General features: G+C 43.6%; 1 protein-coding gene across 2 annotated transcripts in view; it reads right to left on the bottom strand.

Annotated features, from left to right (window-relative positions):
• ADAMTS17 (ADAM metallopeptidase with thrombospondin type 1 motif 17) overlaps window positions 1-22,709 on the bottom strand; it is a 265,553-nt gene that overhangs the window by 203,147 nt on the left and 39,697 nt on the right. For both annotated transcript variants that reach the window (XM_030578668.1, XM_030578669.1), the window contains 3 exons: window positions 13,534-13,617; window positions 12,982-13,139; window positions 6,443-6,486 (listed from right to left, as the gene is read on the bottom strand). In XM_030578668.1, the coding sequence (XP_030434528.1) occupies window positions 6,443-6,486; window positions 12,982-13,139; window positions 13,534-13,617 (286 nt within the window). The remainder of the gene's footprint in view (window positions 1-6,442; window positions 6,487-12,981; window positions 13,140-13,533; window positions 13,618-22,709) is intronic.

Here is a 22,709-nt window from a genome sequence, read left to right as displayed (position 1 = left end):
TCCAACGAAAGGGGCATTCTCAACCTGCTTATGTCACAGAGAGGCTGGATTCTGACAACGCGCAGGGCTCCAAGCGTCAGTCTGATATTAATAGCTAGACGTTGAACTCTCCGTTTGGCTGGCTTGAAGGCAGCTCAGCTGGAACAGAGATTTTTTTTTTTTTGCAGGAAACAGTAGACCTGGTTAAAGTCACCTCACAAGAGATGAGACAGAAAGGCAGCAGCCTGCAAACTGCTGAAGTAGTTTGTGTCAACAGGGCAAGCTGTGTTGTACAACACGAATCTCCTCTGCTTCAATCCCAGAGGGGGCTGGAAGTCCTACCGGCCACGGCCGTTGAAACACTATTAATGAAATTGTCTCGCACGTGGGTTTATTATTTTTTTTCTCTTCTTTTTAAAAGCCATCTGTTCTTAGGCCCAACTATGGGCAGTGAGCTGCAACAGGCTATTTCCAAAACAAAAGGGATTCAGCTCAGGGCATCATCCCACAAAGCCATGCCTCCACATTTTCACCACTTTTGAGCTTGTTTCAGCCATTATGCAATCTTCAACAGTATCGTGGCAGCTGGGCCAAGAAAACTTGAACTCGGTCCCCCGAGCAATTGGCATGAGCGACAAGCCTCTCCCAGAATACAAATACAAACCTCCTGCTGCTGCTTTCTCTGTGTCTGCATGGCAGGCAGAAGTTCCAGGCAGTTTTTTTGTTGTTGTTAGGGATAGCATTTGGAGTGCCTCGAACTCCAGTGAGGCCCTGTAGTAACTTATTTCAATTGCACAGATTACCGTCAAACAACTGTATGGGCCCAATCCTCCCACAAACAGCAATTCTACTTCCACAGCAGCCACAAAAGTACAGAAATTAAGGAATTACTACTCAAAAGCCACTGCTATCAACACTGCTGTGCCTAGTTATCGTAGCATGCTTAGTAGTTTATGTAACAGGATGCACTCTTTACATACGTGGGCAACATTAGACTTTGGGCTTGTACTGTCCCTTATAGCCAGGGATATTACAGCATTTTAGATGTTAATTGATTAAGCCACATGATCTCCTGTGGGGTGTGTATTAAAATCTCCATTTAACAGAGATAAACTGAGGCTTTCAGAGGTTAAGTGACCTTGCCAAAGGTCACACAGCAAGTCTAGATCAGAGCAGGGAAGAGAAATTAGGGAGTCCAGAGGCTGGATACCTGCTCTTTCTGCATCAGTAGCATCAATCCTCATGCTTCAGGGCATTAACTGATTGCCATTTGACAGTAGAAAGAAGTCTCTTCCCTTATACATAACATGGTAGTGCATTATGAAATACTGGCCAATATCATACACAAGATGGCATGATGTACATTAGGTTAGATGGACCACTGATCTATTCCAAGATGATCACTTCTGTGTAGTTATGTAAAAACTTCTTTTGACGACAGAAGAGCAGGGCCAGATTAATGTATAAGCAAACGAGGCACAGGCCTTGAGTCCAAATTCATGAGGGAGGCTGAAAATGGTGCACTGGTGTTGTGCTTTTTTCATTGGGGGGGGGGTTCTTTTTGCTGAAGCAGATTCAAGCCAACTGAAAGAACTTCACTCAAATGAGTGCTGTAGCAACCTGCTGCATGGGGTCACACCACCACTCACATTTGGGCAGCCGAGCCAAACTTAAGCGGCATTGTGATCCCGTGTGCCAGGCTGCAATGCCACTCCCTCAAGCCAGTGAAGTTCTTTCAGTTGGCACGCAAATCCGCCCCAGTGGATAAGTGGGCAGAGATAAATTCTCACACAGGTGAGACTCACTTTGCCATTCCCGGTAGAGCAACGGAGAGAGGACGACACTGGATAAAGAAACCACTTCCTTTTCCAAGGACATGAACTGGCTGGGATGAGAATTTACTGCAGTGGCATGTAATGAAGGGAACATCACTGAAATGTATTGTTATTCAAATAGAAGCTAGGGGCCCGGTGATAGGTTAATCCAGCCCTGCGGAAGATCAAAGGGTCTCTGAAAAGCATCTAATTACCATTTTTTTCCCTAATCCTGCAATTAAACAACCAAGTCAAATCTTTTGAAAATACTGGGGGGAAGGGAGGAGAAGCAAAAATGATGCATGCTTCTGCTGAGACCCGGTTCTTTAAATTTAAAGCCAAGTTACAAAAAGTGAGTGGTGGTACACGGCGGGATAATATGCTCTATGGGGGCGGAGGATTTCTAAAGCACACCAACAGGTTGCACGTTAATTGGTCCATGTAGACGCTGCTGGTGTGCACTAAAGCTTGTCTAGTGTGTTTCAACCCAGTCTAGTGCGCTTCATCGCTAGGCAACCCATCAAGCTCAGCTAGGCCCAACAAGCCTTCTCCAAATAGTTGCGCTTCATGACTGGGCAGGGGAACCAGCAGCCTGCTACTTGAGCCTTGCAGCAGCAGGAGCACTGTGGCTGCTCAGTGCCTACCACACCCACAGCTGGGTTTGCTCTGCTCTCACTTCCGCATCCTGCTCCAGCCTTGACTCCCACCTGCTTCAGTTGAGTCCTTGCTTCCTTGCCCTGATTCCGACTCAGACTCTGACCTTCGGCTTGGATCCTCAACCCTGACTCGTTTCACCCTCTAATCGGTACCGGGCTCCTGGATCTACGCTTGCCATTGAGCTGGACTGCCACCACAACGGCCAGGCAAGGTCCTGCTCTGCCCACTAGGGAGGCTGCCCAGGCCATGGCAGCTTCCTGTTTGAAACAATACTATGTTAAAGTGCACTAGGAACCTTTAAAGCACACCAGCAAGGTATACACGGACCAATTAATGCACAAGACTGAGTGCACTTTAGAAATCACGCCCCTATAGAGCACACAGACAAGCCCGAAGAGAATGAGAACGTAGCACGAAGAAAGCAAGGTGAAGGGATCTGCATGAATTCAGGGTTGTCAGGTGGATGTCATTTTGCACTGAACGGCTTTTTTTTTTCTTTGCTCTACTGGCAATATTGCAGGGGATGTCTGCTCAGTGACTATGCTGCTTTCATAGATTCACAGGCCAAATGGGACCATTATGATCACTTGGACTGACCTCCAGCATAATACAGGCCAGAGAACATCACACAGCGATTCCTGCTACAGGGAAGGCCATGAACACTATCATTTAAACATAACAGTAACTGATCAGATAAGTATTAGAAAGCAAAGCCAGATTCAATGTCGACAGATCCAAATATATCCATATAAAGATCAGCTAAATGTAATTACTTCTTTTAATATACTTTCAATGCACATGATGGTGGCTATTAAAAAAGTCAATAATTCTTGCATACTAGTGCCTTAGACATAACCACTACTTCCTAGTCTGAACAGTAGGGGAAACTGCAGAATCTCCACTATCATCACATAGGAATTGCGCACAGATGCTGCTATTTGAAATGGTGAGCCTTGTATTGAAGTACAAGACCATTACTATAGTTTATTCTTCCTCCTGACCCACCATACATAAACAACACAAGGACAATTCAATTGCCAGTGTAACTTCCCTGATATGCATGGATTACAATCAGGGCGAACTTCACAAATAAAGACAAATCTTTGGTGAAAAGAGGGAAAGGGAGTTTATATAAACTGACAAGGGGGAAAAAAAATCACTATTGGGTCAAGTTTATCCATAGAAAAGGTAGACAGTGATCTCTAGGTAAACAAAAACCTTTGGTGTAGCCAAGACATGAAGAAACTTCATCATATTGTTTCGGATGTATCCCTTTCAGTACAAGGATGACAAATTTACTCAGACCTATCAAATCTATTCTGCCTTAGAAATGCTACTTCCTCAAACCGTAGCAGTCTCAAAATGCAGACTGCACCACTGCGTTATAACTCAATGAGATAATCCTGATCACGGCAGATGATCAATAGATGGCCAGAGAAGTGACTCTCACCCTTCCAGTTCCACACCCGACCACTTGAGAGGCATTTCCCAAAGTAGGGGGCACATATGGATGCCAGGCTGATGTGCAGACAGATATCTCAGTTGTTTTCCAACATTTTAGCTTTCATTTAAAAAAATAAAACAAAAAAGGTTCCTAGATCTCATCATTAAAAAAAAAACAAAAACCTACAAAATCCAATGCTGAGGCACCCTTTTGAGTTTGCAGAGAGCCTGAAGCAGCAGCTCCAAGAGATCCAAACTGTCTTATTCATTTCATTAGGCGTTCACTTGGATCCCAGTGATGGTATTTTAAATTGTTAATGAATTCAATTATCAGAGGGGTACCCGTGTTTGTCACTTCTTACAGATCCAGACTGAGTCCTGTGGCACCTTATAAACTGACAGACATATTGGAGCATAAGCTTTCGTGGGTGAATACCCACTTCATCAGATGCACTTCGTCATGCATCTGACGAAGTGGGTATTCGCCCACGAAAGCTTAGGCTCCAATACGTCTGCTAGTCTATAAGATGCCACAGGACTCTGTCACTTTTTAATGATTTCAAGGTTCACCATGGCATGTAACAGAGGAGAGAAAGCATCATATTACAAAGATCTGCACAACCATTTCCCGAAGTGTAGGATACATCCTCTGATGGGGGAGGAAGGAAGAGCTAGCCAGTGGGGCACGGAAGATAAATACATTAAGATGGTTATGTGGAGGGATCAGGATTGGTTTCATTTTCTTGAATGGGTACTCGATTTCTACCAGGTTGGGAAATGCTGCACTGGAAAGACTAGGAAACAAATGTGGTATTTACTACCCTATCTTCCACTACCTCTACAAGAATCCCAACGGGCCAAAGAGAAACTATACAGCTATTGCAAGAACAGAAAAGAGACATTGTCATCATCACATTTCCTCAGCCACACTGTATGTGGAAAGATAATTCCTGAACACGGATCCTCATTAATGCAGTCTTTAAACAAGGGAAGAGATTTGAACACAGTAAGCATTTGTTAAGCAGCAGCATGTGTCTTCCATCAGCTTTATTTTCGCGCAGAGATCGCCATGTACTGTGCCGGAGCTACATCCGGACTCAGGTACACAGCTTAAAACACTTCCTTAGTGGAAGGATGTTTTCCACTGGGCTTGGAGAGAATAAGCATATTGTAAAGAATTCCCACTGGAAAGTCTGGAGATACAGCACAGATCTTGTTAACATTTGAATGAAGAATGTATATATTTTTCAATTATGTTTACATCCCTCATCTCCTATGATTATTCTCCACACCACACGTAGGAAAGAATCTGTGTACTGAGACGCACTGATTTTCACAACAGTCTCAGACCTCCTACTGAAGGATGTTTACAGTTGTTATCTTCCCCCAAGCCAACCTTCCCCAGCTATTTATCTCTATTAGCACTAAGTGTTCTCCCCAACTTCCAGGGACTGAACAGAGACCTGCTGGAGCAGATGACAAAGCCAGAATTCACTTGGAATGAAGAAACTGAGGCAAAGGCAGTTTGACTTTGACACAAATCTGTAAACAATCATATGATAATCACGGATAGTATATTGAGGTATGCCTCCAAAAGCAGGTAGCGTGGCGATAAAAGAAAAACTGGAGGGTTGGAGATGCAGTCCACCTATGCAAAACAGAGTAGGTAAGGTGTGGGGTGTAGTGGCACGTGCCACTGGAAAATCAGGGCTGGGATACACTTTAGTGTAGACAGGAAGTCAGAAGTGGGAAAGAAGATGATCTCTAATTTGGCTTTAGTAAGGTCCTTCTTTTCCTCTCTCTCTCTCGCACACACACTCTCTCATACAGTTCTTCTACAGGCTGGGAAAGAAGGAAGAGACACATCGTTACTGATGTTTCTATTTTTTTGATACTTGGGAGGCAATGAAATACTTCTGTGATGGCAGGGGTCCCATAAATAGATTGAGATTAGACAGCGAAAAGGGGAAGAAAAAATACCCACTTTGCCGAAGTCTGGCATCAGATATGGAACTGCCATTTAGATCTGAATGTTATGTAGGCCAGTGTTTCTCAAACTAGGGCCGCCGTTTGTTCAGGGAAAGCCTCTGGCGGGCGGCCCGGTTTGTTTACCTGCAGCACCCGCAGGTTCGGCCGATCGCAGCTCCCAGTGGCCTCGAGGGACGTAACGGCCGCCGCTTTCCGCAGCCCCCATTGGCTTGGAGCGGCGATCAGCGGCCACTGGGAGCTGCAATTGGCCGAACGTGCGGACGCAGTAGGTAAACAAACCGGACCGGACCGGACTGCCAGGGGCTTTCCCTGAACAAGTACCGGCCCTAGTTTGAGAACCACTGATGTAGGCAATTAAGGGCAGATATAGGACATCTGGTGTGCATTATCTATCAGCTGTTAAGTCCAGGCAGACTGATCCACGTTTGCATGATGGCCACATTCATAACAATAACAGAAGCACGAGAACAAACCCAAGAGTCAAAGAAATCATCCAGAGATCTGATAATCTCAATACATAGGGCGTTTAAACCATACTCCTCCTAATTGTGCTGACTTACCCACTGTGTCACAGGGTTCGTCTTTGTGTACGCAGAAATCTGTCCTAAAAAGAAAACAAAAACACAGGTCAGGGATATGCTGTGCCTCAAGAACAGATTAGAGAAAAGCAGAGGTCCACGAACCAAAGTTCTGACACATTCCCAGCTATCAGGAAAGTCAAAGTCCTTTAACTGCTGCATATTATACATGATGACAACACGTAACAGCACTGACTTATTTTCAAGATGACGAGAGTTATTTTGATAGTTCCACTCACTACATCCAAAGTGAAACCTGGGCTTCGTAAGAGCAAACATGCAAGAGAGAACTGCCACATTAGGAAGTAGGAAACCACATGTTTCTATGCCAGTAGCCTAGACTAAAATTGGGCCACTCACATTCACACAGTACTGCACTCAAGAAGGAGCCGGCGTGCCATCCTGCAGCAGAATCTAAAACTAAGGGAGGAGAAACCAGGGGACATTGTACATGGTTATATAGGACTGAGTCCTAGAAAACAAGTCGTGTCAGAAACGGGGGTTCTCAATCTTTTTCTTACTGAGACTTTCCCAACATGCTATGGAAACTCCACAGCTCACCTGTGCCACAACTGCTGGTTTCTGCATATAAAAGCCAGGGACAGCGTTAGAGGGTAGCAAGTAGGGCAACTGCCTGGGGCTTCTGCTTTCTGCCCTGGGCCCCAACGAGTCTAACACTGGCCCTGCTTGAGGGACCCCCTGAAACCTGCTCACAGCCCCCCAGAGGGTCCTGGACCCTGGTTGAGAACCACTGGTCGGAATCACAATAAAAACTGCTCTCTTTCAAATTCTCCCCCTTTTAATCTATTTCATTCCTTCATTCTGTATATATATATATATATATTTCTTTCTCCACAGACACAGAAAGTAAGAAAAAGGAAAGAGTCAGGAATAAAACAAAAGAAAGAAGTTGGGGGAGGAGAGTCAACAAAATATTCAGATTAGCGGTAGACAAACTGACTCAAATAAAATATGACCCAGCCTGAATTTTCATCCAAGACTTGAAACAAACACCAGCCTTTCACCAGGTTCAAAAGCGTTCAATTGACCTGTTTTCCCACCTCAACATCATCTCACTGTACCTCCCGGGTTTGACCAGGATAGGAAGCAGATTATTATCATCACGGTCTGTACTGCAATGAGACCCAGAAGCCCCAGTCAGACTAAAACCCGATTGTCCTAGATCAGTGGTTCCCAAATGGGGCTTTGTGAACCCCTGGGGGTTCACGAAATGTTACAGGAGGTTCTTGGGAAAAAAAATTCCCTAATGGTGGACAGAGCTATCCCTAGGGACCCCGGGTGCATGGGACCAGCAGCTCGGAGCCCCTGGACTTCCAAGAGCTAAGCAGATCAAAGCAAGCATATCTATCACACTGAGGAGATTTAAACTTCAAGACTCCTTACAAGAAATGGAAAGGCAGGTGGATATTTTTTGCTGTTTTTAAAATTAAATAGGCAGCTAGTATTGTTTTTAAAATTCTTATGAAGAACAAGTTTAAGCTCTGTTGTAACGTGTGTTGTTTACCTTAACTGCTCAAGACCTGAATGCTTGTGTAAGAGGAACTCTTTGAGTTGGCTTCTTAGATACCCTCATGCTGTTTCACATCTGATACTTCTTGATGAAACATAGGAGCCTTGTCTTAGAACAGGCTTATTCAAAATGATACAAGCTACGAAAGTGAGATCTTGGAAGAGCGCTGCCGTTTTCATAATGTAATGAAAATAGTGTAATGATAAATATTAATTAATAATAGTGTGTAATAAGCATGTCACAAAAACAAATTTAATATTTCGAAGATCACTGCTTTTATAATTTATAGTCAAGTAAAGGAGAAAATCCCTGGAAATATTCATTTTTAGGAGGGGGTTCACGAGACTTGACATTATGGTGAGAGGGGTTCACAGGTTGTTAAAAGTTTGAGAACCACTGTCCTAGATGCTGTACAAGCAAAGAGATGGCCACTGCCCCCCAGGAGCTTACAATCTGAGTAATATCAAAATATCACAAGAATGCTCCTTCTCATGAGATTTCCAGCCCAATTTACAATTTTTTTTAAAAATTAAAATAAGGTTTGCATACATTTAAAGAAGGGTCACAGCGTCTCCACTGTCATCTCCTCATCTTTGGGAATTTTCCTCTTCAGCTCCTGCTTGAGCAAAGAGTGCTAGCTTCTCTCAGGAGCACTGCCTTACAGATGAGGAGCCAAGGAAACCTATGAAAGCTGCTAAGAGACACCAAAGGGTTCTTTCAAAAGCAACAGCCTTGCCATTGTTCCGCCTGTGTTTTCAATCCAGGGTAAGTGAGCGCAAAAGTTATGCGCATACATTGTGGGTGTGTGGTTATAAATGTCCAGCCCACAGGTGGGATTTTCTGTTTGGGGGGTTTGGGGAGGAGAGAGGGTAAAGAAAATGTCCTGCTGGAATAAAAATGTAAGAATAGGATTTTTCAGAGGAAAATAATGGAGTGAGATCCTGAACTCCCACTTCAATGAGACTTGGGCCCATAACACCATTACTCTCCTTTGAGCAAACTGTTTAAAGAAATTATCCCAGCTCAAGTTAGTTTAAAAAAAAAATTAAAGCAATTGAAAATAAATCAATATTAACTGTCAAAATCATATTAAAAAAGCCACCCTGAATATTTCTGAGCTTACATTTCATGACAAAAGAACTACGATTACAGCAGGGGTCAGGCCAGTTTGTTTACCGTCCGCATTGGCTGGTTCGGCCGATCGTGGATCCCACTGGCCAATGGGGCTAAGGGAAGCGGTGCAGGCAAAGGAATGTGCTGGTCACAGCTTCCCGCCACCTCCATTGGCCTGGGAAGGCAACATGCGGCCAGTGGGAGCCACGATCAGCCGAACCTGCCGACGCGGCAGGTAAACAAACTGACCCGGCCCGCCAGGGTGCTTAGCCTGGTGAGCCGCATGCCAGAGGTTGCCAACCCCTGGATTACAGCCATCAACGGGTTAAAAATCAGGCAGAAACAAAATAATCAGAAGCCACCACCATGCCCTGGCCAGGGATTCCATTTTTCAGAGCAGCGCTGCTGCATCTGACACCCTGACATTTGCTCTTGACTGAGCTGGCATAAGAACAATTGCTGAGTTCCCAGAGCCAGCTTGACAGAGGTTTATTTAAGGACTTATTATGTTATATAAACTGGTAAATCAAACAGATACTTTTATTGTGACAACAAATAGCTGAACTACTAGTAGATGGCAGAGGGCCATCACTAGAAACGAATCTCTCTGATGGGACTGGCTATCTTAGCAAATAATGCATCGCAAATCTTGCCACTTGCACTCTGTGGTTCTACCAGGAAAGGTGTCTAGTGGTTTCAGTCAACTCGGAGAAATTACCACCATGTCGTGAAACTAAAGGTCTCGTAAATAATTTGGCACAATTTGCAGACTATGATCTGTCTCTATGGAGGTGAAATAATCCCTCACCTCTAAGGGGCTGGTCTCTTTTGGTCATGGTGGTGCTCTTAAGTGAAGCAATAAAAGGAAACCTAGCATTTCATCTGCCGTGCAGGACGCTGCAGCTGGGTCTGTGCATAAAATACCTTCAACTGCCCCCAAAACACAAAGCCAAGAAACCCATCCTTCTGCCCCAGGACCTTGCATTCAACCATTCTGCATTAGGTCATATTGACCATTTGTCAGGCTTTCATAAGAATACAACAACATAAGAACGGCCATACTGTGTCCATCTAACCCAGTGTCCTGTCTTCTGACAGTGGCCAGTGCCAGATGCAGCAAAGGGAATCAACAGTACAGGGCAATTTTGAGCGATCCATCCCGTCGTCCTGTCCCAGCATATGGCAGTCAAGGACATCCTGACTTAGCTTAGGGACATCCACAGCATGGGATTGCTTCCCTGACCATCTTCACTAATAGACAAGGTTACGATTTTGTCATGAGTATTTTTAGTAAAAATCATGGACAAGTCACAGGCAATAAACAGAAAGTCACCAAAGCCAGGAAAAATGGGGAGGGAGGAGGGTCCAGCACCCTGGCTCCCCCTGCCCAATGTCTGGAAGCTGCAGGGGGCCCCTGCCAGCAGCAGCGGCTGAGCAGCTCAGGGGTTGCTGGTGGTGCCGGCAGCCAGTCAGTTGCACGGGGTCCCGCTGCCCGCAGCTACCCCCTGCTGTCCATGAAGTCTGGGCTGCTGCGGGGTCCCCAGTGTCATGAATGTAGCTGGAAGTCATAATCTTAGCCTTACTAATAGCTATTGATAGACCTACCCTCCAGGAATTTATCTAATTCTTTTTGGAACTCGGTTGTACTTTGGGCATTGCATTGAGTTCCGCAGGTGGACAGTACTTCCTTTTATTTGTTTTAAATCTGCTGCCTATTCATTTCATCGGGTGACCCCCGGTTCTTGCGTAAGGCTGCTTTTGTTTGTAAGTGGCCACCCGCCATTCCACTGGAGGGATTTTCCTCTCTATGGGAGCATTTAGTATTTAGTACAAATGGGGAAAACACCTATTTTCTGCTTCATCATGCAAAGGTAAATTCCCAGAAGCAAAATGTTCATGGCTCCTTTTCGTGAAAACAGCCAGCAAGCTGGAACCAGAGTTCTCTTTGGAGATTGACCCTAAAGATTCTGAGTTCCGAAGCAGCTGCAGCTGCTGAAAATTCCAGCTTCTGCTTTTTCTGGCTCAGCTATTTCTGCTGGACATGCTGTTGCTTCCATATCCTCCATGGCTGGTCCATCTGTACAGTCTGGTGAGGATCCAGGGACGCACAAACATGCTTCTAAAGCCAAGAGAAGAAAACCTAATTTCCTTGCTGCACAAATAAGAACTGCTGGATCAGAGGTCTTCCAAGCAACACAGCATCCTTTATGTTGCAGGAACAGGAATGGGTTAGAACTGCGGGAATGGGAAAACACTGCAATTACACGCTGCTGGCCTATTGTGCTGGATAGATGTGGTTCTTCTGAAGAAAACCAGCAGTCCTGTGCCCAATTTTCCTCCTCACCAAATTAGCTGCTCTTCAAGTCTATTATCCAAACTAGTGGCAGCTGTAGCTTTCCTTCTATTATTACTACAAAACCATCCAAATCCAGTTAGCCCAGAGAGCATCCCTACAGACTGACTCCAACTAGTTTAGCATGACACCAAGCATTCAATTTCATAAGCTGCAGAGGGCATAGATGAAATGCTCCACTTCTCCCTGCCAATGCCTAAAACCCCATCAGAGTGATTTGCATGCCTCACCGTGTCACACGGGATCAAAAGATTCATGCTGGATGCACAGATTAGAGTTAAAAAAAAATCTTATGTATTTATTTAGGTCCTGATCCAAATCAAGCACATGTTTAACTATAAGCAGGATGTGTATTACTCCCATTGACTTAAAAGAGACTACTCACCCTGCTTAAAAAGTTAAGCATATACTTAGGTGCTTTTCTGGATGAAGGCCTTAGTGACAGCACTGAATACAGAACAAATGGGGGATCTCTTAGCACTCATCAAATGCATCCCTTTTATGAGACATTACTAACTTACTAGCCATCACTGTCATTGGGCTAAATCAGTTCCATGAGAGATGTTGCTATAAAGTGGCCAGCCTTACATATGGAACTTCGGTGAAGCATCTCTGCATATATCTGGATCCAGGATGTACCAAGATACAGGAAGACTTTCTCCAGGCAAATGCATTATGGGGCATTAAAATAAGGTGTTGGGAAATCATTTTCCAAAGAGTATCGATACTATTGTACCTATACAGAACAGGAAGAGCCTCAGTTTTTGTGTCTTGAATCTTTGCTTTCTATTGACGTTCAAAATCTTTCTCCCCTTTAATTTAAAAATCACAACTGCAGTCTTCTTACAAAATAGAGGAAGAAGATGTGGAAACATTTTTTCTATTCACATTATATAGACAGAAAAAAAGTACAAGGATGGATAATAATGCTGGGCATAGCAGTATTCTGTCCTATAGGTCAATATGGGTAATATCCCTTGGGTTTGAACCTCACGCTGGCATGGTGTATTTGATCACTATAGAGCCACAAAAGGGTGACCCTGGACAATCTGTGCTATGCACCAATGGAGCAAGCAAATTCTAATGGTGGTTTAGTGCCATGATGGATGAGTTAGTTAGGGACTAGTCCTGCTTTGAGCAGGGGGTTGGACTAGATGACCGCCTGAAGTCCCTTCCAACCCCGATATTCTATGATTCTAAGTAGATAAGATAAGTGCTGGTTCTAAATAGAATACTCACAAACTGTCGCTTTTCTTGTTATTGGGTTGTGTAGAGAAAGTGGGGACTAACACGTAGTCCAGTAGCATTCAAAAAGAGAAAGACCTTTCACCGCCACTGAAAGAATTTTTTTCTTTTAAATCAAGACAAATCACTCCATTCTGCTCTGTTCTATCTATACAACCCAGCACGCCACAAGCTAGCATGAATGAGGGACAAACATCAGCAACAGTGGGAAATGACTCCTGGAATTACTTGCTGATCAGATGGCCCATACAAACAGGACCAGTAAACCACTTCCACTACCTGGTAACAAAGACAGCAGCGTCCACAGGAGGGGTATCATCTCTTGCACCAGGAACCTGATTATTACCAAGATACTTTGCTCCACCATACTCTTCATTTTGCCAGTGGCAAAAACTCTCCAGAGACCTCTCTCCATGGTGCCCAATGGACAGTTTTGCCTTTAGAAAACAAAAATGGAATTCAAAGAAACAAAGATTGGTCAAACTAGGGGATACATAGGTCTACGTAGCATAAAATCATTAAGTGACAAACATACAGTTCAAAGTTATACTTGTGAAGGTTATATGTGCATCACCATGACCTTAACCTGGGGCCTGAAATTCAGCACCAAAGCACTGATCTCTACCACTTCACCTAAAGAGCTAACGCCATCAGCTGGTAACAGTAGCAAGTTTCACTGGGAATACTAGGCCCAAAGGGTTTATAGGATTGGGAACTGGGTTTTTGATTCCCTAACCATGTTATTAAATCTTTATAGCAGCTACTCCCCAGCCTAACTGATGGTTTTAAAGTAAGACCACGGGAGCTGTATAAAAGCTTTGAAGAACTTACAGGACGGTTTCGAAGGAGGACTAGCTTGGTCACTCGAATGCTGACTTTAATTCCGAGGCTCTGGTGCTGAAACATATTGTACACCTGTCAAAACGCAACAGCAAAAAGGAAAACGTTAACTAGAAGCAGATGAGGAATTAACCATGACCAAAAAGAGGTTCCTCCCCCCACTCATTAAAAAAAATAAAATAATCAGAAACATTGCCTCAATCCAAAAGCAAACGTATCGCATTATTAAATAAAAATACAGAATTATAAAAGGAGGTACTGTGGTGCCATTTCAACCCAGAGTGTATGGTAGATAGTAGCAGCTACAACTCTCAAACAAATAAAATAGACTTTCCTTAAGGCACATCTTTTGGATTCACTACACCGAACAATTTTTCACACACATCCTCCAGCAAGGTTTACCATCCAGGGCAGATCCACCCAAAAAAACAGACAAGTCCTTTAAAAAAAAAAAAAAGAAGAAGAAGAAGAAGAAAACTAGTAACAATGTGCTTTAACAAGGGCAGCCAAAGGAAAAGATCTGGTGGAGAACAGAAGAAAGGAAATATATTCCAAAGGAACATTAAATAGAAACTAGAGAGATCTCAGAAACACAAACACATGTTAAAAACTGGTGGCTAATACAGACTTCCAGCATTTAAAACGTCAGTGATATCTGAATGCAAAAATGAAATAATGGTGTGTTTTAGACTTCAGGAAATAGAATGGAAAAGCAATTTCCCTGTGCTGTTTTCATATCTTATGTAAGAAAATAGTAATAAGTCAGCATATAATGACACAAGCCTCAGGAAATACAAAAATAGTGCCGGAAACTACCTTACTGTTATCTCCAGATTTCACATTCCTGCTCAGACAGTTCACCTCATTTATAGGTTAGAACACAGAACTTGAACTGATCCCAGAATTACATTCCGCCCATTTCTCTGTGTACAACTACTTTGCCTAAACCACATCAAAAAAGGTGTAAGTGGGGAAATACATTATAAAGTATTTTAAACTTTTTATAACTTTGGGACAAATGCCACTCCCCCTACTCAGGCAAAAAAATCCAAACCATGGAAGAGGCTTCTCTGAGTAATGACAACAAGATCTGTCCCTATTTGTTACCCGGATCTCATCTGGTTGTAAATGTTATTCAGGCTACAGACAGACAAACTGGATCTTTTTTTTCCCCCTTCCTCCAATGAAGCCACTACATGAACATATTTTGGGCGATCACATTTTCAAAACCCTAAATTTTTCCTAATCATGAAAGCAGTCAAGTATGCACTTAATTTTATGCATATTCCTAAGTGCTTTCCTGAATAGGGAAGGATTTAAGATAGTGTTTAAATCAAATGGTTTCTCAATCCGGGCCCAGACTGGGAGCCAGCAGCTCCTGAGCTCTAATCCACATTCAGCCTTCTGATCTCCTGTATGATCTTGATAAATCCACTTTCCTTTTCTATGGCCCTATTTACCCGTGTGTAAAATTGCTGGTACGATTTACCAATCTTACTGAAGTGTCTGACAATCTCTTAGGCCTGGTCCAAATAAACACTTATTTCATGGAAAGCTGGAGAGTAAATCTACCTTGCATTAGCTTGCCTCAGACTAACTGGCCATGGGGACCAAGGTGGCATGCACTACCAGTTGCCTAGTGCACTCTGATCTACTCCCATTTCAAAGCACACCTGGGAACTTTCAGAGCACAGGGAGACCTAGCACAAAGCTGGGTAGATTTATTTCCCAGCTTGATGTGAAGTAAGTGTTCATTCAGGCAAGCCCTTAACGTCTGAAAATGTAAAATATGTGTATAGTATTAACATTCTTAATGTTAACTAAACTAAGGAATGAAGCCAGTGCTCCATCCCCAGAGTGGGCAAGCTTATGCCCCAATCCGGCCAGCTGGAGCCCCACGGACTTCAAGGGGGCTCTTCATGGGGATTTGCCTGCTGGAGCCAGTTGCATAGGGCCCAGCAAACTATTCTGGGATTCATCAAGCTACTCTGAAACCATGACCCCCATTCCCCTCCAAGATACCTTGATTTTCTTGCAGTCAGCAATTTCAAATGTACCCTGGCTTGCCCTGCAATTTCAACATGCAGATCTCTACTCTCTGTGTCACAATTAAAAACAAACCATTTTGCAGTTTATTTACATTTTTTAAATATATCTATAGATGTCCACGTTAAAAGGTAAACTGTGCTACATATAAGAGTAAGAGCATCCTCCTTCTTTCCCCCCTCCATTTACAAACAATCTGGCACAAGTGGTGGCCCTATCTAGACACTGTCAAAGTGCCCAACCACCAAATTATCTAGGTTACAGAGACTTTATAATGGGATTTCCTTTCCACCTGCCCTCTGCTAGCTTCCACCACCGTCCGTCTGTCTGTCCTAAGCACATAGAAAATCCATCAACGTTGGAGTCCAAAAGCAAAAGTCTGAACCCAGGAGGGCCAAGTGGATTAAAAATTAAGCAAAAGTTCCAATGTGGTCACGCTAATTCCCTCTCACTGTAATTAATTAGTGTCTGACAATGTGTGGATTTAACATACTGGAGCTTGTCCAATGCCACTGCATATTATGCTAACGCTCTCTAATAATGCGGCTTGTACTTGCAGAACAAGATGAGGTGCACCCTGGCAGAAGGAAGTATTGTTTCTAACATTCCAGCACTGACATTTTGCCTCCTTTTGTAGGCACTGCGGTGTCATAGCTACTGTGCTCAGTCTGAGTAGTCCCACGAGCATGCTGAGTTCAGTGCCACAACACAAATTTATTAATGCATTGTATGATAGGGTAATCTGCCATGAGCAGAGGGCAGAAGGTGAAGTCTCATTTATCCACGAATGGGAGCAGTTCAACACAGCCAACAAGTAAACTCTCCTGTCAAAAGTGCTCCAACACCCGGGGGGAAGTTCACAGGAAAACTGAACTCTGAATGGGACTTAGACTTGGCACTGCAGGAAGCACCATCATCAATTTTTACTGGTTAGTGCTTAAAAGAGAGAAGTAGGCGGTTCACACCAGCCACAGAAAGGCACAGTCCCTGCCCAAGAGAGTTTACAATCTAAATCAGATTAAATCTGCATTGGGACAGTAGGACATAACTTTTCACCAGCCAAATGAGGACTGGGTGGATTTGTGTAGCTACCAGCTACATTTCCTTTGGGAAGTTCTAGCCTATAGAAACTCAGATAAGATCAGTCCTTATATTATCACACTCTGACTCCAAAAAAACAAAACAAAACAAAACAAAACCAAAAGCACACCATCAAAAGCTCAGACCTGTGGATGGCTTTCTACTTTCAGCAGTGCTCACAGAGAGACAAGGTATCAACAGCCTCTTCCAGTTCTTCAAAATATTCTTCTGCCAAAGTCAATACAGTTCTTCTTACAATGTCTTCTCTAGCGCCACAGCTGATTATGAACCCCATAGCAGTACATGGGGGTTTAGACACCACCTATGTCATGGCTCACATCAAAGGTCCCAGTGCACCAAACTACATGAAGGACACCAACAATTCAGTTGTGAGTGCTGTTATGTATGTAACTCTCAGAACATGTGACATCAGCCAGTGTATCTTGGGTCTCAGAGCACTTAGGGCAAAAGTAAAACCTATATGTTTAGTTTAGGAAGCCCCTTGTCTCCTGAGCCTAGGTGGAAAAGCATGCCTGCTTCAAACAAGGTATCTAGCTCAGCTGAAGTTTGCCAGCATGAAGGTGAAGCGATGACTGATTTCACTGGGTGACATCATTTCAATATTAGGATTGGAGTCAACCACTGAATTTCTACACCATGCATGGAAACTCCCTCCACACACTCCTTCAGTTCAGTTTTCTAGGGTAACACAGAATGCTAGGAAGATGTCTGAATGTTGCTGGTACTCTGATTTGCAATTAGTATAATTTGGTGAGGAGTTCATTGAAGGACCTCATTTGCCCAATTACTCAACCTAGAAGTACTACAAGTGGGCCTCAAGCTGGTGAGCTGAATTATCAGGATCCAGGAGCAGCCAGAGAATATTTTACTTGGGCTTCTTTGCCTTAAGGCAGTGTTTCCCAAACTTGGGAGGCTGCTTGTGTAGGAAAAGCCTCTGGCAGGCCGGGCCGGTCTGTTTATCTGCCGCATCTGCAGGTCTGGCCGATCGCGGCTCCCACTGGCCGTGGTTCGCTGCTTCAGGCCAATGGGAGCTGCTGGAAGTGGCAGCCAGTACGTCCCTCAGCCTGCACCACTTCCAGCAACTCCCTATGGCAAGCATCACCTCTGCCTTCTTCACCCAGCCTTGAGGGAAATCACCATTAAACAACAGCGTCAAAGATGTTAACTCACCACGTCTGACTGGCCATAGGCACAACAGGAACCAATGGCTCTAAGTGAGAGGGTGGAGATAATTACAGTTGGAATATTGGGTTTCCTAGTGTGGAAATTCCCAAGCTCTCTCAGGGTGAGGAACACATCTGTTAATACAGAGACTGACTCATGGGAACCTCCCTTCCCATCTGTGAAAACCCAGACCACCATCCCTCTCACTCATGACTGCCTCACACCCCAGAGGCCACTGCATCCATTCCCGGCCTGGAAAAGTAAGAACATTTCCTGTATTTTTAGTGTCTTTTAATAAAATCAGGCAGTTTGGAACAAGAAGAGCCAACACCATGTAACCTGCCAGCTTTCTGCAGACCACCAGCAACCATTCCATGGACCAAAGTTTAAGAACCACCATTCTAGGCTTGAACCATATAATTTCTGTCTCCAATTACAGAACTGCAAATATTGGGGGGGGGGTGGGACGTGGAGAGAAAGAGAGGCACAGGAAGACATGATTACAGCAGCAGGGAGGGTTCAAAATCACTGACTTGAGGGCAAGTGATGAGAAGAGAGCACAGGGCTGGCTAAAGGTCACGCCCATCCTCTGGCCCTGCTTATGGTGCACCCCTTAGAGGGAGAACAAGCAACCCCAGTTGGTTCTTTGCGTTCCCTTGACTCGCACTCTGTGAGGAGTCATCAAAAGCACACAGGGAAGGGGGACAGTAAAGGGGAAAGCAGGTACGGAAACGAAGGAGGAACAGAGGAAAAAGCAAGAGAGGAACAAAAGAATGAGACTTATGTCTGAAAGAAGTTGCTCCTTAAAGCAAATTACCTATTCAGAGCTTTGCTGCAACATTCTCCCCGCCCCCCTTACAAATCAGCAACACTTCAAGGCTAGACCCTCGGCCAGAGAATCACGTCTCCCTCTCCCTCTCCCATGAGTCTCGTTTGCATCTAGTTCAGATTGTGAACTACCTGGGGCAGGAAGCATGGCTCCTCCTTTGTGTCTCGTTCAGCACCTGCCTCACTTTCTCCCTATTCTTTGAAGGCAGCAGGGATGTGACACGGAGTAAACGTCTGCTTGGCCCAATCTGTCCTGGCCTGCCCGCTCATGCACAGAACACAGCCTAGGCAGGCTGAACTTAGACTGAGAGGAACCAAACTCCACCAGAGTTCCCCTGGCTGGAGGTGCAGAGATAGAGTAGCATGCATGCATGCGTGAGATCGTTTGTTGTAGGCTCTGAACTTTACGAAGCCCGAGGATGGGTCATGTGGCTTTTTTTTAAGCCCTGCACGCAAACAGCAGCTCCTGCATAGCCTTGGCCATCAGACCACAATTATTAGTGAGAGTGTTAGCCAGGTTACCAAGGTTTTCCCTTACTTGTTTTGAAAAGTACCATGGGATCTCTTAACTCCCACCTAAAACTGAGCTTATGAACTACAACATAAAACATTAAAAAAAGAGAGAAAGAGAGAGAGATATATTCAACACTTTGCAAGGTTTACCTGACGTAAAGCTTTCTCAGAGCTGTAGGAGGATGTTCTTCCAGCCACCAGGGAAAAGGAACCTATGGACGATGGTGATGTATTTATACTCATTCCCTTCGTGTCCCCAGCCCCGACCCCAAGGATCCAGATCATGACCCTAAGGACATGTGCAAGGTAGCCGAGTAGCCATGAGAACTCCTGAGTCTGCATATTCCAGCCACAGAGATAGAGATCTGCATTTATGGTCTGTATCTCTGAACAGACAATGTATAGTATTTCATGCGATTTTGCTACTATAAATGCATCTGAAAGAGAAATGCCAGAATGAACTGTGCACTTCAGAGTGCAAAAGACTACTATAGAGGGTAAACCAGTTTTATTCCTAAAGGCCAACATCAAAACTTCTCCTATTAATAACATTCAGGGAATCATTAACTTCATGTTACTGCTTGTTGCTTTCAAGAGGCTTTTACATTAATCAAATAGCTTAGCAACAGCTGCAGGAAAATTAAGTACACACACTACAATTACTTATCCAGGCTGTATTCTGCATCAAAGAGGGGCAAGGTCAAAACCAAACTGCAATCAACATTCTAGCTAAATCCAAAAATGCACTTTCATTTTTTAATCTAAGTATGTCTTCAGGTTTATGAAATCAGTAGATTATAGAACTAAAAGTGCCTATTTGTAAATTACCACACTATGGTTTCGGAAATCCTGACAGTTCTCTGCCCACCGAGAGAGAAATGCTTACAGAACCAGTTTGAATTGTTTGCTTTTACACTAAGTTCTGGAAAACTGTCAGAAGCCATTAGAACACCTCAGTGTAAGTGCTACTAGTTGAATAAAGTTACAGCTTCCAATTTCAGGTTTTAACCAATAAATACCAACAAGATACCCCCAATATAAAAAAAAAATCTGCATTTATCCAATAAATACCAGAAAAACATCAGAAATGGTTACTTGTATCTAAGAGTTTGTCTCCATGGAGCAGTAATGCAGGCTATGGGGGGTGATTTCTAAAATGCACTAAACTCTTGCGCATTAATTGGTCCGTGGAGACCCTGCTAGTGTGCACTAAAGGTTCCCTAGTGTGCTTTCATGTAGTACTGTTTCTAACATTATATATTACTCTAATGAGTAATATATTATATGCACTACTCATTACAATACATACAGAGAGAAAAAAAACAAAAAACAAATTTTTGATCATCCACATAAAACTCAAAAATTGCTAAAAATAAACTCCCCAAAAAGAAATTAATAACCCCCCCAAAAAACAAACAGATGCCCTATGTATGGTCCTTCCTCAAAGCTCAGAGCACTGCTATTACTATTTACAGCTTACCCTCATATTTTCAAGAGCAATTTATTTTGAAGGGATGAAGGGGAAAATAATAAAAACAAGAAAGAACAAAAAGAGGGGAAAATCTTTATGAGAAAGCAGCGTGTGCATCTCCTCAACAGACTGCATCTGACCGGTTTCCAAAATGGCCACTGCTGTAAGCAGATTCCTAGAAATGTAGAAGAGTAATAACAAGAAAATCAAGTCATAGTCTCATACCTACAGAAACAGACGTGAACCCGAACCTAGAAGGAGCTTTTTTGTATGAAGTGAGAATAACACAGCACTTTACAAGTCCACAGATGAACCTACAAACAAGCAAAGGATCTAAGGTGCTTCCATGCTAATGGAGAAAAATGCACGATCAGATTAAACAAAAATGGGAGCAGACAGTGATGGACTGGCCACATGGATGAGCTAAAGAAGTGCATTTTAAAGTGGGATTTGAAAAAGAAAGGCAGGACACTTGGCTTTTGGGAAGTCAGAGCATAGCAAGCGCACAAAAGAAGGTGTGAAGCTGAGAGTGGAAGAGGGAGACCTGGCAGTTAAGTCAGAGAATGCAAAGGGAAAAACAGGAGGCAAGGAGAGCAGAAATGCAGTACAGCAGCACTGTGCAAAGCCTTGAGGCCAATGGGCTTTAATTTGATGTGGAAAAGGAAGAAATCACTGAAGAGATTCACGCAGATGAACACTGGCAAAAGAAGATAAATGCAGCATCAGCAATTTTGATAACAATGGAGGGGGCAAGGGGACATTTTTAGGAAGTTCAGATACAAGCAGAAACATAGGTCTTTATATTGTCAGTCACTAATGAAACAGGTCACTTATACAGCCATCGATCCTAAACAGTTTAAGTCTCTCTAGGATTGGCTTGCTGGAGAGCCTCAGGTTTTCCCCTCTTACAGTTCTGCTGACGTTTTCATGTATTCATATCCCCTACACCAGCGTTTCCCAAACTTGGGACGCCGCTTGTGTAGGGAAAGCCCCTGGCAGGCTGGGCCGGTTTGTTTACCTGCCGCATCCGCAGGTCCGGCCAATCGCAGCTCCCACTGGCACGGTTCGCTGCTCCAGGCCAGTGGGAGCTGCTGGAAGTGGCACAGGTCAAGGGTTTCCCAAGTTTGGGAAACGCTGCCCTACACCATCCAATTTTGAAAATTCATTATGTACTTCAGGGCTGCATGATTAGCTGGTGGCATCCAACACCGACTTTATTGACTGGCTCATTTTTTAAATCCTATCACGAAGCGACTTGGACTCTCCTATTGGTGAGGAAGATATCGCCACACCTTTTGAGAAAATAAAGGAAGATTTAATTCCAAGGGCAGCAACTTAAAAAAAACCTTAACTCAAAACTTCTGGAGCTACGTTGGCTCCTAGGGATATATTAAAAGGGCACCGTGAATGAAAAGCCCTCCATGGTTTTGGAAAAGGCTGTTTTACAACTTCTACTATTGGATTTATTTAATAGACAACCCTGTGCCTCTAGAACGGCATCTAGGAATAATAATAACTAACTCCCTCATCTTAAAAAAAATGTTGTCTGTTCAAATGCAAGATCAGAGAGTGCCATTAAAAACAGAGAATTAGCTGTACATCATCCAGAGTTTGTGTCATTGCAGAAGGGTTTTGCTTTCATAGCTGTTTATATTTTTTTAAGATTCTTATTTACCAGCTGGGGCAATAAAACAGTATTTTGTAATGCTGACTTTTCCCCAGAAACTCTTGTATCCCAAATAGATATTAAATCCTTTAAAGTAGATCACTTGATTTAAATATAACATGCATTAATAAGCCCTTTTAATGCTTATTTTATGGCTTGACAGTAAGTGTAATGGCTCACAGCGACAAGTTAAATTAATAACCCCTGACCAGTAATGTCCTATTTGCTCAAATAAAAACCGCAGTGCCAAAATTAACATTCTGGTTTCTCTTAGAGGCAGCTCACCATTCTGCAGAATAACTGACCCAGCAGAGTCTAGATACCATGGGCATAACCTATCCCCTGACCAATATCCAGAGAGCCCAACAGGCCACAGAA

The sequence above is a fragment of the Gopherus evgoodei genome, chromosome 10, assembly GCF_007399415.2.
Source record: "Gopherus evgoodei ecotype Sinaloan lineage chromosome 10, rGopEvg1_v1.p, whole genome shotgun sequence".
Taxonomy (NCBI): Eukaryota; Metazoa; Chordata; order Testudines; family Testudinidae; genus Gopherus; species Gopherus evgoodei.
This window is presented reverse-complemented; position numbering and strand designations above follow the sequence as displayed.